Source organism: Lissotriton vulgaris, chromosome 8, assembly GCF_964263255.1.
Source record: "Lissotriton vulgaris chromosome 8, aLisVul1.2, whole genome shotgun sequence".
In the NCBI taxonomy this organism is placed as follows: domain Eukaryota; kingdom Metazoa; phylum Chordata; class Amphibia; order Caudata; family Salamandridae; genus Lissotriton; species Lissotriton vulgaris.
The window spans coordinates 779,622,076-779,634,269 of NC_141696.1; the positions used below are offsets into that span (position 1 = coordinate 779,622,076).

Genomic DNA, 12,194 nt, shown 5'->3' on the forward strand with positions numbered 1-12,194 from the left:
AGTGAACGGTGATTCCTGAATGATCACAGAGGTCCCTTCAGGGACCCGCGGAGACCCACAGAGTGAACGGTGATTCCTGAATGATCACAGAGGTCCCTTCAGGGACCCGCGGAGACCCACAGAGTGAACGGTGATTCCTGAATGATCACAGAGGTCCCTTCAGGGACCTGCGGAGACCCACAGAGTGAAGGGTGATCTCTGAATGATCAGAGGTCCCTTCAGGGACCCGCGGAGACCCACAGAGTGAACGGTGATCCATGAGTGATGACAGAGGTCCCTTGCCCTCTTCTAGGAGGTGCAACTAACCTGTGATCCCTAAAAGCCGATTTAAATGCAGTGTAGTCCTCTGAACTCCCACTCACATACCTTGTGGTCTTGGACAACCATTTATGTGGGACCCGCAGGGTTTCTTTGATCCATGAACACCCAGATATTGCATCTTTTGGGAGACTCCAGTAATGTATACACTTGTGAATCTTGAACACCCCCGCACATACCTTGTGCTCTTGGACAACCATTTCACTTTACTGAGAAATCCTTTGAGCTGCTGTTGCAGGGTTTGAATGGGAAGAGAACTCCTTAATCATCAATAACCTTCTGAAAACCATCTCTGTGGAAGGCACTCTAGGAAAGCGAGTCGTTATGCATCTGGTGACTTCTTGCTCGTCTTCTTCAGTTTCACTCTTCCCTCCAGCTTGTGTCCTCTCTGGTCTACGTTTCTCCACCTCTCACCCGTGTTGCACTTTTACACTTTTCTACTGTTTTACTTTAATTCCTAGACTGTTTTTGCTTCTTTGAAATCGGTTGTCTGCTTGTCTGTCTGAAAATGCCCTGGCCATCCCAAAGCGTCTGCTCAGAGTTCGTGGCTTGGCTCGTTTCTTTGGCCAGGGGTAGGGGCAACATGCATGTTCTTCATAGTGGCGACCGTCAGCTCTTGACTGTGTTACTGTGTTTGGATTTGTGGGGATAGAAAAGGCCTTTTTACACGTTTGTCCCAGTGATGTCTTTGCCTTCTGGTCTTGCCGGTGTGACATGTCTGACCAGTCTTCTGGGTTCTTCGTTGCATCCAGCGGATTTGGACACTATGTGGTCATAGTAGAATGGACCAAGTGTACGCGCCTCGGCTGGCTGTTGGGACGGGGGCGCCATCTTGAATCTCCACTGTAAGTACGTTAGAGGTCGGGGTTAGCCTGCCAGATGTACAGTGTTTCTTGCAGATGTTCATGAATATTATGGGAGTCCCTGTGTGGGATGACTGTGGACCCTCTATCCTTAGAAGTGCAGCTGCTGCCTTTGTATTCCTTCGGGTATCTCCTCTAGCAGGTCATGGGTGATGTAGTTAGTAGGAGATAGCCGCCTCTTGAGAAGGGAAGGGTAAGTTTTGACAATAACCTGCCCTTCTCTTCACCTGGGGTGTTACTCACCAAAGACTGAGACATGCACATTTGAAAGACTTCTCTCCCCTTTCTTCTCCATTGTGGGATTCTCTGAATAAAATACTCCTGTCACCATCCAGCCTTACTGCTGACACTTGGAAGGAGAGTGTGGCTTGAGTGTCTGTAGATTGACACACAAGGTGTCACAACACCCTCGAGCCAGGCACAGCACTGTGCTGAGGGAATAGATACACCAGCATCTAATGTGGACTGAGCTCCTGAGTCACTGCTCCAGGGCTTCCTACTGAGCTCTGACGGGTTCTCTCCAGGTCAGGTGTGCTGAGGGAATACATACACCAGCATCTAATGCGGACTGAGATCCTGAGTCACTGCTCCAGGGCTTCCTACTGAGCTCTGAGGGGTTCTCTCCAGGTCAGGTGTGCTGAGGGAATAGATACACCAGCATCTAATGTGGACTGAGCTCCTGAGTCACTGCTCCAGGGCTTCCTACTGAGATCTGAAGGGCTTGTCTCCAGGTCAGGTGTGCCGAGGGAAAACACAAACCAGCATCTAATGTGGACTGAGCTCCTGAGTCACTGCTCCAGGGCTTCCTGCTGAGCTCTGAGGGTTTCTCTCCAGGTGAGGTGTGCTGAGGGAATAGATACACCAGCATCTAATGTGGACTGAGCTCCTGAGTCACTGCTCCAGGGCTTCCTACTGAGCTCTGAGGGGTTCTCTCCAGTTAGGTGTGCTGAGGGAATATATAAACCCAAAAAATCGTCCCCGATGCATTTCGTGCAGAGGTGCACTTCTTCAGGGGGAATCTAGAAGGTAAGAGGAAACAATATGTAAGGCGCTAATACAGGAGTCCTAAATGTACATCATACACTAATGGAGAGTGAGTGAAAAATAGAAAGCGATACCAAGGTTAAGGTGAACATAGCAGTAATATGAGGGGTGTGGGGTCATCACCGGTCTGTGAAAAGGAACACGAGCGATGGAGAATGAAACGTGATGTAGGGGAGTGGAAACACACTGAGAAAAGATAAAGAATTCCAGGAAATCCAACCCGAGGTGCACGTATGGGAATTGAAAGAAAACGGCGGTGCTCGAAGCTAGGTAATGGCTTGTGATCGGCAAAAGCGTTAAGGAGAAATGTGCCGTCTTACCAAGTATGCGAAGATAAACCAGCATTCTACGTTGTGATCCAAGGAATCTCCGAGAAAGTGTTCGTGAACCCGGAAGACGCCGGGCATGCGCGTTAAAGCGGACTATGAACGCGAGGAGCATGAAAAGTGAAAACAGACTGAACTGTGGGGACGGTGAAAAAACGCGTGTGAGGCAAATGAGTAGAAACAGGGTGGAAAGTCCGAAAAGAGAGTGGATATTAAAAAAAGTAGATATTTACGAAACGAAGGGTGAAATGACGAATAAAATAGGTGGTAAAAATAGAGAGTGAAAAGAAATAGTGAAACTTATACATGAAAGGTGAATATCTAAGTGGAGTAACAGGGAACAACATGCATGAGGCAGAGAAAAGGATATATACGATAGGATGAAAAAATACAATGGAGGGCATAGTGTATATGACAGAGGTTGCAAAAATAACAAGAAACAGTGAGTTGACAGTAGTCAAAGATAAGAAATCTGAGACATATAATGAACAAGGTTAACACACATAAAGGGAATCAACCAAATTAGCAATTCAAGATACTGGTGGAATAGTATGGATGTCGGAACAATCCCTAAAGGTAACAACTGTATTCCAATCTATCATTTAGTCCTTTAGGGTGCATGGCCAGAAGGCGGTGTATCCAGTATAGTTCACGACGTAACAAGTTTTTGTTGTTGTCTGAGTGTGGATGTTTATCCACTACTTCCAAGATGAGGAAGCGAATTTGGCTGGGGTTGTGGCCATGTTGGATGAAGTGAGCTGCTACGCAGGATTTGAGATTTTTAGTACGTATGTTACTGCGGTGCTCCGTCAGTCTTACTTTGATTTTCCGTTCAGTTTTGCCTACGTATGGGAGGCCACACGGGCATTTCAACATGTATATCACGTTTGTAGTGTCGCAGGTAGCATTAACTCGAAGTCGTATGGGCGTCCCTTGAGTGGGGTGTGATACACAATTTCCTGGAATGATGCTGCTACAGTGACCACAATTGTAGCATGGTATTGTGCCTTTGTAGGTGATTTGTTCTTTGGTGGGAGATTGTTTCAGCATGGACGCAATATTTTTAGAGCGTTGGTGTGCAAAAATCGGTGGTTGGTCAAATATTTTGTTGAAATCCGTTTCAAGTTGTAGCATTTGCCAGTGCCTGCGAATAGATTGTTTTATTTTTGTGGATTGTGTCGAATATTTGGAGACAAACACAACACGGGTGTCTGATTCTGTAGGCTTTTCTCTGAGTTTTAGTAGGTCCTGTCTAGGTTTATTCAAAACTCTGGTTTTAGCTGATTTTGTGAGTTCATCTGGGTAGCCCCTTTGTCTGAATTTTGTGATGATTGAGGTACTGTTATGGTCATAGTTCTCTGGTGTGGATGCGATCCTTTTGGCCCGCAAAAGTTGCGAGTATGGCAGATGTCGTTTCAGACTGGGTTGGTGGAAACTCCTATAATGCAGGTAGTTGTTCCGGTCGGTAGCTTTGGTGTGTATTGAAGTAACAAATTGATTATTGGATAGTATGATTTGTACATCAAGGAAAGATATAGATTTAGAATCAAAACTGTAGGTGAATTGGATACGGTCATCCACGTGGTTGAGTTCACTGATGGCTTGTTGAAGTTGATTCTCATTACCTATCCAAACAAGGAAAATATCATCGATGTATCGATAGTAAGCATGTATGTATGGTTGCCACATTTGATGATTCAATATATGTTTGGTCTCGAATGAGTGCATGAACAGATTTGCGTACGCAGGAGCCGCACAGTTGCCCATAGCGACTCCTGATAACTGTTGGTAGAATTGGCCGGTAGAAGCTTTGAAATAACTGTGATGTAATGTATATTGCATAAGTTTGGTTGATTCCCTTTATGTGTGTTAACCTTGTTCATTATATGTCTCAGATTTCTTATCTTTGACTACTGTCAACTCACTGTTTCTTGTTATTTTTGCAACCTCTGTCATATACACTATGCCCTCCATTGTATTTTTTCATCCTATCGTATATATCCTTTTCTCTGCCTCATGCATGTTGTTCCCTGTTACTCCACTTAGATATTCACCTTTCATGTATAAGTTTCACTATTTCTTTTCACTCTCTATTTTTACCACCTATTTTATTCGTCATTTCACCCTTCGTTTCGTAAATATCTACTTTTTTTAATATCCACTCTCTTTTCGGACTTTCCACCCTGTTTCTACTCATTTGCCTCACACGCGTTTTTTCACCGTCCCCACAGTTCAGTCTGTTTTCACTTTTCATGCTCCTCGCGTTCATAGTCCGCTTTAACGCGCATGCCCGGCGTCTTCCGGGTTCACGAACACTTTCTCGGAGATTCCTTGGATCACAACGTAGAATGCTGGTTTATCTTCGCATACTTGGTAAGACGGCACATTTCTCCTTAACGCTTTTGCCGATCACAAGCCATTACCTAGCTTCGAGCACCGCCGTTTTCTTTCAATTCCCATACGTGCACCTCGGGTTGGATTTCCTGGAATTCTTTATCTTTTCTCAGTGTGTTTCCACTCCCCTACATCACGTTTCATTCTCCATCGCTCGTGTTCCTTTTCACAGACCGGTGATGACCCCACACCCCTCATATTACTGCTATGTTCACCTTAACCTTGGTATCGCTTTCTATTTTTCACTCACTCTCCATTAGTGTATGATGTACATTTAGGACTCCTGTATTAGCGCCCTACATATTGTTTCCTCTTACCTTCTAGATTCCCCCTGAAGAAGTGCACCTCTGCACGAAATGCATCAGGGACGATTTTTTGAATGTATAATCCTACAAGAATACTGAAATTTTGATGCTTTGATCATATGACCAGAATATGATGATGAAATATTGAACCATGATTAACCTACTATCATGATGAAAATTTGTTGAAATAAATCAAACATAAGTTTTGTTCAACACCGAATTCAGAACTTTATTGAACATATTTACGCACCAAGGTGCCTACCAGAGTGCCCAGGATTTGTCCTTACCCCCTGTAAGGCTCTCATTGCTTTCATATCAAACGCACCTTTTGGACCTGGAAGGTGACTTCCTGCGCACCTATCTAATAGATTACCTACTTTACCAAGCTTAATCCTATTTACCTTGGAGTGCAGCGGTCCTCATATATAGGAATATATAAACCGGCATCTCACGTGGACTGAGCTCCTGAGTCAGTGCTCCGGGGCTTCCTATGAGCTCTGACGGGTTCTCTCCAGGTCAGGTGTGCTGAGAGAATACATACACCAGCATCTAATGTGGACTGAGATCCTGAGTTACTGCTCCAGGGCTTCCTATGAGCTCTGAGGGGTTCTCTCCAGGTCAGGGGAGCAGCACCCCTTGAAATGCATGGAGCTCTCTGTTGAAAGGGTTCATGGTTGGCTTTGTTTGAAGGGGACAGTGGGACTGCAAGTGGTAGTGGCGAGCCCATGCCTGCTTTATGTCCGCTGCAGCCCCCATCTGGGGTCTTGAGGCGACTCACTCACACAAGCCCCCAGGACGTAAACGTGCCAGCGTGGGCCTAGTGACACTGGAGTGACGTGGGTGACTGTTGACCTGCCTTTCATCTTCTCGTACTAAAGAAGGGCACAGTTTGGCGAAAGGAAACTGAGCGGACAGGCCTCTTCATGCAGAGCCTTGGACCGGGGCTGGATCACTCGATCACCGATACTGGCTTTCTTATTTTCCCAGAACGATTTACAGTGTTTTTGTATTATTAACCCTGCGTTTGAGTAGCACATGATGTTGATATAGATTAAAGTGTGTTTCCTGACACAAAGCACTGTCTGAGCAGTCGATTTATTGAGCCTTGTTTGGTTAGACTCTGGTAGGAGTCTCTCTCCCTCCTCCCCCTCCCTGGTAAGCCTTGGAGTCTCTCTCCCTCCTCCACCTCCCTGGTAAGCAGGCCCGGTTCCAGGAATTTTTATTTGGGTGGGCCAAGGGTGCATTCGGGTGGGCCACTGCAAACTCGATTTTTTGCATATATGTCTAGGCAGGCCTGCTTCAGGGTGCTCCTTTATCTCTTCTTAGTCTTACAAGGCCAAGTAAAACACACTCTTTCCCAAATCTCTTTCTAAATGTGTTCACTCTCAAAAAGTGTTTTTTCCATGTAATGTCCCTTTGATGGGAAGAGGAGGTTTCTGAGGTGTGAGTATCAGACAAGTGACACTTTTCAGGCTCCCTTTGTGCGAGCCTTCAGGGAGAATCCCTCTTCATTACTACCTCCACCTGACCACGGACTCTGCAACGCACTCCCTACAGGCTTGATTATCCACTTCTCCTCTCCAGTGCACCTTATCTCACAAATGACCTTGAGTCCCAGCCCCATATCAGGCACCATTGGGCTACACTTTCATTTTTCCCAGTAAAAACATTAGGAAAATCACCTTCAAACTTAAAACATTGAATATAGCAGTGAATATAATTAGCACGCACTTTAAAGTATTTTCCACAGTAGCCCTTATGACCTGACTGCTAATTAAATAAACAAAAACAGAAAGGCCGGCTTCAGCGCTGATGTGAGTCTTTTTTGGCGCTGCACCAATAACCTCTTTCTCCGTAAATACCTTTACTCCCACCTGCCAACAGTGCCCCTCATCTCCCAATGCCCCCCTCTATTGACCTCCTACTTGGATTCCCTCAAAGCCATGCCACAAGTGCCCCTCAACTCCCCATAGCCCCTCCCCATATTGACATCTTCCTCGGATTCCCTCACTGCAACCCTCCACCCGTGCTCCTCATCGCTCCATAGCCCCTCACACTACCTCCTCCTCGGATTCCCTCACTGCCACCCTCCAACAGTGCCCCCTAACCCTCTCTCATATGCATTTCATTTGTTGCATAGCACTACTCATATCAGTGTAGTGTGTGTCAGTACTTTACACAATGCACACATTATACAGATACAATGAATCATACAAGTATGTAAATCAGTCTATTGGAATGTCACATAAGCCAATGAGGATTACAAGGTGTATTAGTCACATGTCATCCATACTGGTGGGCGGGATATTTTAAGAGGGTTTGGTCTGGGGAAACACAACCTTAGGATTTAAAGAGTATTCCATGGGGGTCAGCATTACTGATAAAAATGTATATCTACCCAAACATACTCATTTTAACAACATTAGAATAAAGAAAGACTGGGGGAGTTCTAACTATATCACAAAACCAAAAAAGAGAAGTTCTAACTATATCATTCATGTTTGTATGCAGCTCTTTGATGACAGTTCATTGGTTACTGTCCTATGTTAGGATTGTAACTTCTGAACTGCAAGTAACACAAGGATCTCTGTGACAAAGGCAGTAACCCACTGAGCTATCCAGGGCTTTAAGTGGGCCGGGTCTCACTAGGTCTGAGCACCGGCAGTTTTTTTAAAGGGGCCTCGAAACGGGTCTCTTACTGGCTCTGTTTTGTGTGCTGGTCACAGGTAGTCCGTTTTTTTCCGAACTGCAGTGACAGCAGTCTGCTGTCACTGCAGTCCGGAAAAAAGTGCCAGGGCACAAAACAGAGACCGATAGAGACCCGTTTCCAGACAGCAGGCACATCGGTTACCCTGCTCACACCACTCACAAGTGGAAAGTTACGGCATGACGTCATGCCAGATGAGCGTTGTAGGGGAAAGGGAAATCCTTTAAAGAGTCATTTTCTCTCTGGATTTCCCTTCTCTTTTTGAAACTCAGGAGCAGCAACATTGTTTTGATGTCACTGGTGCTTTAAGTGGAAGCTTGTGCAATTATATACAAGCCATAGTTGCTGTTATTTATCTTATGCAACTAACAACCATTGATAAAGCCAATAGTCCTGACTTGTAGGTATGATGTTACTTGTTGTATCAAATACCTGGATGCAATGACAGAAACAGCAAAATACAAGTCGGGCCGCACACTGTTAAACACAGATTTTTAACGTACTGTTTTTAAGCCACGTCCTCAATTACATTGGCCAAACCCCTTTGAGAGACCCCCCCCCCCCCCCCCCCCAGTTTTTTCATCCCACTCAAAGCCCTGGAGCTATCCACATAAAATACAGTTCATGTGCATTTGAAAACTACTAAGAGACAAATTATTGCTCTCCAGCAGGATTATTATTCACCAGTGTTATCTGGGCATTTTGTATTCCTATTGTTGTCCTGCATCGGCCATGATAATGATAAAAACTGTTTAAAAGAAGCACACACGTGTGTGTCCTGCTGGGCCTGTGCAGATTTTAAAAAAGGAAAATATATAGTAACACATTCTCTTACCTACTCCATTAGTCAAAGTTTGTGTCACAGTCTTTTGTGATAAGCCACTGCAGGGGTCAGAAAGGTGAATAGGAATAAAAAAAAAAAACTTATTTTCTCCTGCGCTGCATATAAAAATAAATATCAACGCAGCAGGACAGTAAGCAAAGGTTACCAACGGTAACCCTTGTCAAAGAAAGGGTTTGTCGCCTTTTGCCATGCAGAGATGAAGCGGTGACAAAATAAACAAAGCCTCGTTAACATATACATGGTCTTGTGAAGTACTCGGGCGTTGCTGCGATCATCTATAAAACTGTCTGTGTGTGCGCGCCCCTCGGCCCGGGCTGACACACGCGACGGGGGAGGGTTGAAGCACTTAGATCCCAAAGACGCCTGCCTTCAGTGCGATGGCCAAGGATACTGTTTGGGTGGGCCTGGCCCACCCGCTAGAACCGGGCCTGCTGGTCAGTCAGTCAGTCAGTCAGTCTCTCCCTCCCTCCCTCCCTCCACCTCCACCGTAAGCCTTGGAGTCTCTCTCCCTCCTCCGCCTCCCTGGTAAGCCTTGGAGTCTCTCTCCCTCCTCCGCCTCCCTGGTTAGCCTTGGAGTCTCTCTCCCTCCTCCACCTCCCTGGTAAGCCTTGGAGTCTCTCTCCCTCCTCCGCCTCCCTGGTAAGCCTTGGAGTCTCTCTCCCTCCTCCGCCTCCCTGGTAAGCCTTGGAGTCTCTCTCCCTCCTCCGCCTCCCTGGTAAGCCTTGAAGTCTCTCTCCCTCCTCCGCCTCCCTGGTAAGCCTTGGAGTCTCTCTCCCTCCTCCGCCTCCCTGGTAAGCCTTGGAGTCTCTCTCCCTCCTCCGCCTCCCTGGTAAGCCTTGAAGTCTCTCTCCCTCCTCCGCCTCCCTGGTAAGCCTTGGAGTCTCTCTCCCTCCTCCGCCTCCCTGGTAAGCCTTGGAGTCTCTCTCCCTCCTCCACCTCCCTGGGTAAGCCTGGGGCTGCTGGCCCTGCTACCCTGCGAGGCAAGCGCCAACGGGGTGCACTAATGTTCGCTCTTTCAAGTCCTAATAGGTCAGCCCCAGGACACATGAGGGAACAGACTCAACCCCCTCAACTGAGGTCCATTGAACCTGTGTGTCCCGCGGCTCCAATGGAGCCTGACAGCTTGCTTTAATCACTTAAGAAATACTCCTTCCTTCCTTCACTCTGGCTTCTGGCTTCACCTTGGCCATCTCCTCATCACTTTTTTCAATTTTTTCCTCATTCGTATTGTGATTTATTCCTATTCTTCCTTCTCCAATCCGTACAAAACAAATCAACCCCTTTTCGACTAAGTTAAAGATACTTCATTCTTCTATACTTCATCTCTCTTCTCTGTATTCATGCAATGCCATGTTTCTCCTCACGTTCTGCACGTCTGCTGAGTGTTTCCTTTTTATATTCCTTTTTTCTTTGGGAGCATACAAACTAAATGTATTTTTATGTATTTTTCCCCAATTTCTTAATATGGTTTCAAAATCGTGCTACTCGTCAAAAAAGCGCTTCAACACCCCTTCAGGGGTAGCAAGCGCTATATAAATACAAACCTTTTTCCCTCTTCTATCCCTCCGCTATCCTTCTGAGTCCAAATAACTGACTAAACTACCCACCACTCAAACTACTTTTCATATTTTACTATACTAAATCAACACTAATCCTTTATGGGATCCGGAGTAGCGTGCTACCGCTAAAAAAAAGCGCTTTGACGCCTCGTCAAAGTTAGTAAGCGCTATACAAATGCAATTCAATACAAAACAATTTATGTGAGACCGCAGGGGGCCTTTGAGCCCTGAACACCCAGACACACTGCATCTTCTATGAGCTTCCAGTAGTGTATTCACTGGTGAATCCTGAACACCCACACACACACCTTGTGCTCTTCTGCAAGTTCCTATATGGGGTACACTGCATGACTTGTCACCTCTGAACACTTGCACACAGAGCTCCGCTCTCAGGCAGCCCCCGTGATGGGGCTCATAGAGGGATTTGATCACCGAATTTTCACAGCCGTACCCAGTGACCTTCACTTGTCGTTCCAGAACACCCCCCCCCCCCCCCCACACACACACACACACACGCGCGCACGCACACGCACCCCTTGTGCTCCTCTGCAGGTTCCTCAACGGAGCTCACACTGGGATTTTGGAATCCACGAATGCCCTCGCACATACCTTGTACTCCTCTGCAGCCTCCTCTACAGGACTTGCTGAGTGAGTTTTGTGCTCCTTGGACTCCCGGCACACCAAACATATCATCCTCTGATCCTCTGCACAGAACAGCAGCAGTTTCTCGCCATGTTTCTTACACAGACTTTCCCCCGGGGGCTTCACGGGGGGCAGGTGAAGCTGTTTTGCAATGTCCACTATGTTCCTCAGTTGCCTGTTGGGTCGGAGGCTTTTCCCTGATATATCCCTGCACTGTGGACAAGGGAAGTTTCCATCTCTCGCCTTCCAGCTCGCGGTGATGCAGGAGCGGCAGAAGTTGTGTCCACAATCAATAGTCACCGGATCAGTGAAATAATCCAAACAGATGGAACACGTGGCCTCTTCCTGGAGGTCTCCGAGCTGAGCTGCCGTCGCCATGATTCAGAAACGCAGGAAGTGAAGGTAAGTTTCGTTTCTCTCTTTATGGAGTGGGTGTGTCTGTGCGTCTGTCCCTCCCTGTGTGCAGAGGGTGTGTCTGTGCGTCTGTCCCTCCCTGTGTGCAGTGGGTGTGTCTGCGCTTATGCCCCTCTCTGTGTGCAGTGGGCGTGTCTGGTCTGTCCCTCTCTGTGTGAAGTGGGTGTGTCTGTGCGTCTGTCCCTCCCTGTGTGCAGAGGGGGTGTCTGTGCGTCTGTCCCTCCCTGTGTGCATTGGGTGTGTCTGTGCCTGTCCCTCTCTGTGTGCAGTGGGTGTGTCTGTGCGTCTGTCCCTCTCTGAGTGCAGTGGGTGTGTCTCTGCGTCCGTCCCTCTCTGTGTGCAGTGGGTGTGTCTGTGCGTCTGTCCCTCCCTGTGTGCAGAGGGGGTGTCTGTGTGTCTGTCCCTCCCTGTGTGCATTGGGTGTGTCTGTGCGTCTGTCCCTCCCTGTGTGCAGAGGGGGTGTCTGTGTGTCTGTCCCTCCCTGTGTGCAGTGGGTGTGTCTGTGCGTCTGTCCCTCTCCGTGTGCAGTGGGTGTGTCTGTGCGTCTGTCCCTCTGTGTGCAGTGGGTGTGTCTGTGCGTCTGTCCCTCTCCGTGTGCAGTGGGTGTGTCTGTGCGTCTGTCCCTCTGTGTGCAGTGGGTGCGTCTGTGCGTCCTCTGTCTGCGCTGGGACTTCCGTGTTTATGTTACAGTCACAGAACAGAACTGACTCCGCTGCTGCCTGGGCTCTGACTCTAGGTTTCCCTCTGTTCTCGGCTAAAATACAAGCAATATGGTTTT

General features: G+C 47.3%; 1 protein-coding gene across 1 annotated transcript in view; it reads right to left on the minus strand.

Moving 5' to 3' along the window:
* Positions 1–11,495, minus strand: part of LOC147697976 (E3 ubiquitin-protein ligase TRIM39-like) — a 331,555-nt gene extending 320,060 nt beyond the window's left edge. Inside the window, exon 1 of the mRNA XM_086933382.1 lies at positions 10,970–11,495. Within this exon, the coding sequence (XP_086789508.1) occupies positions 10,970–11,380 (411 nt within the window). The 5' untranslated portion in view covers positions 11,381–11,495. The remainder of the gene's footprint in view (positions 1–10,969) is intronic.
* Between the last annotated feature and the right edge of the window lie 699 nt (positions 11,496–12,194).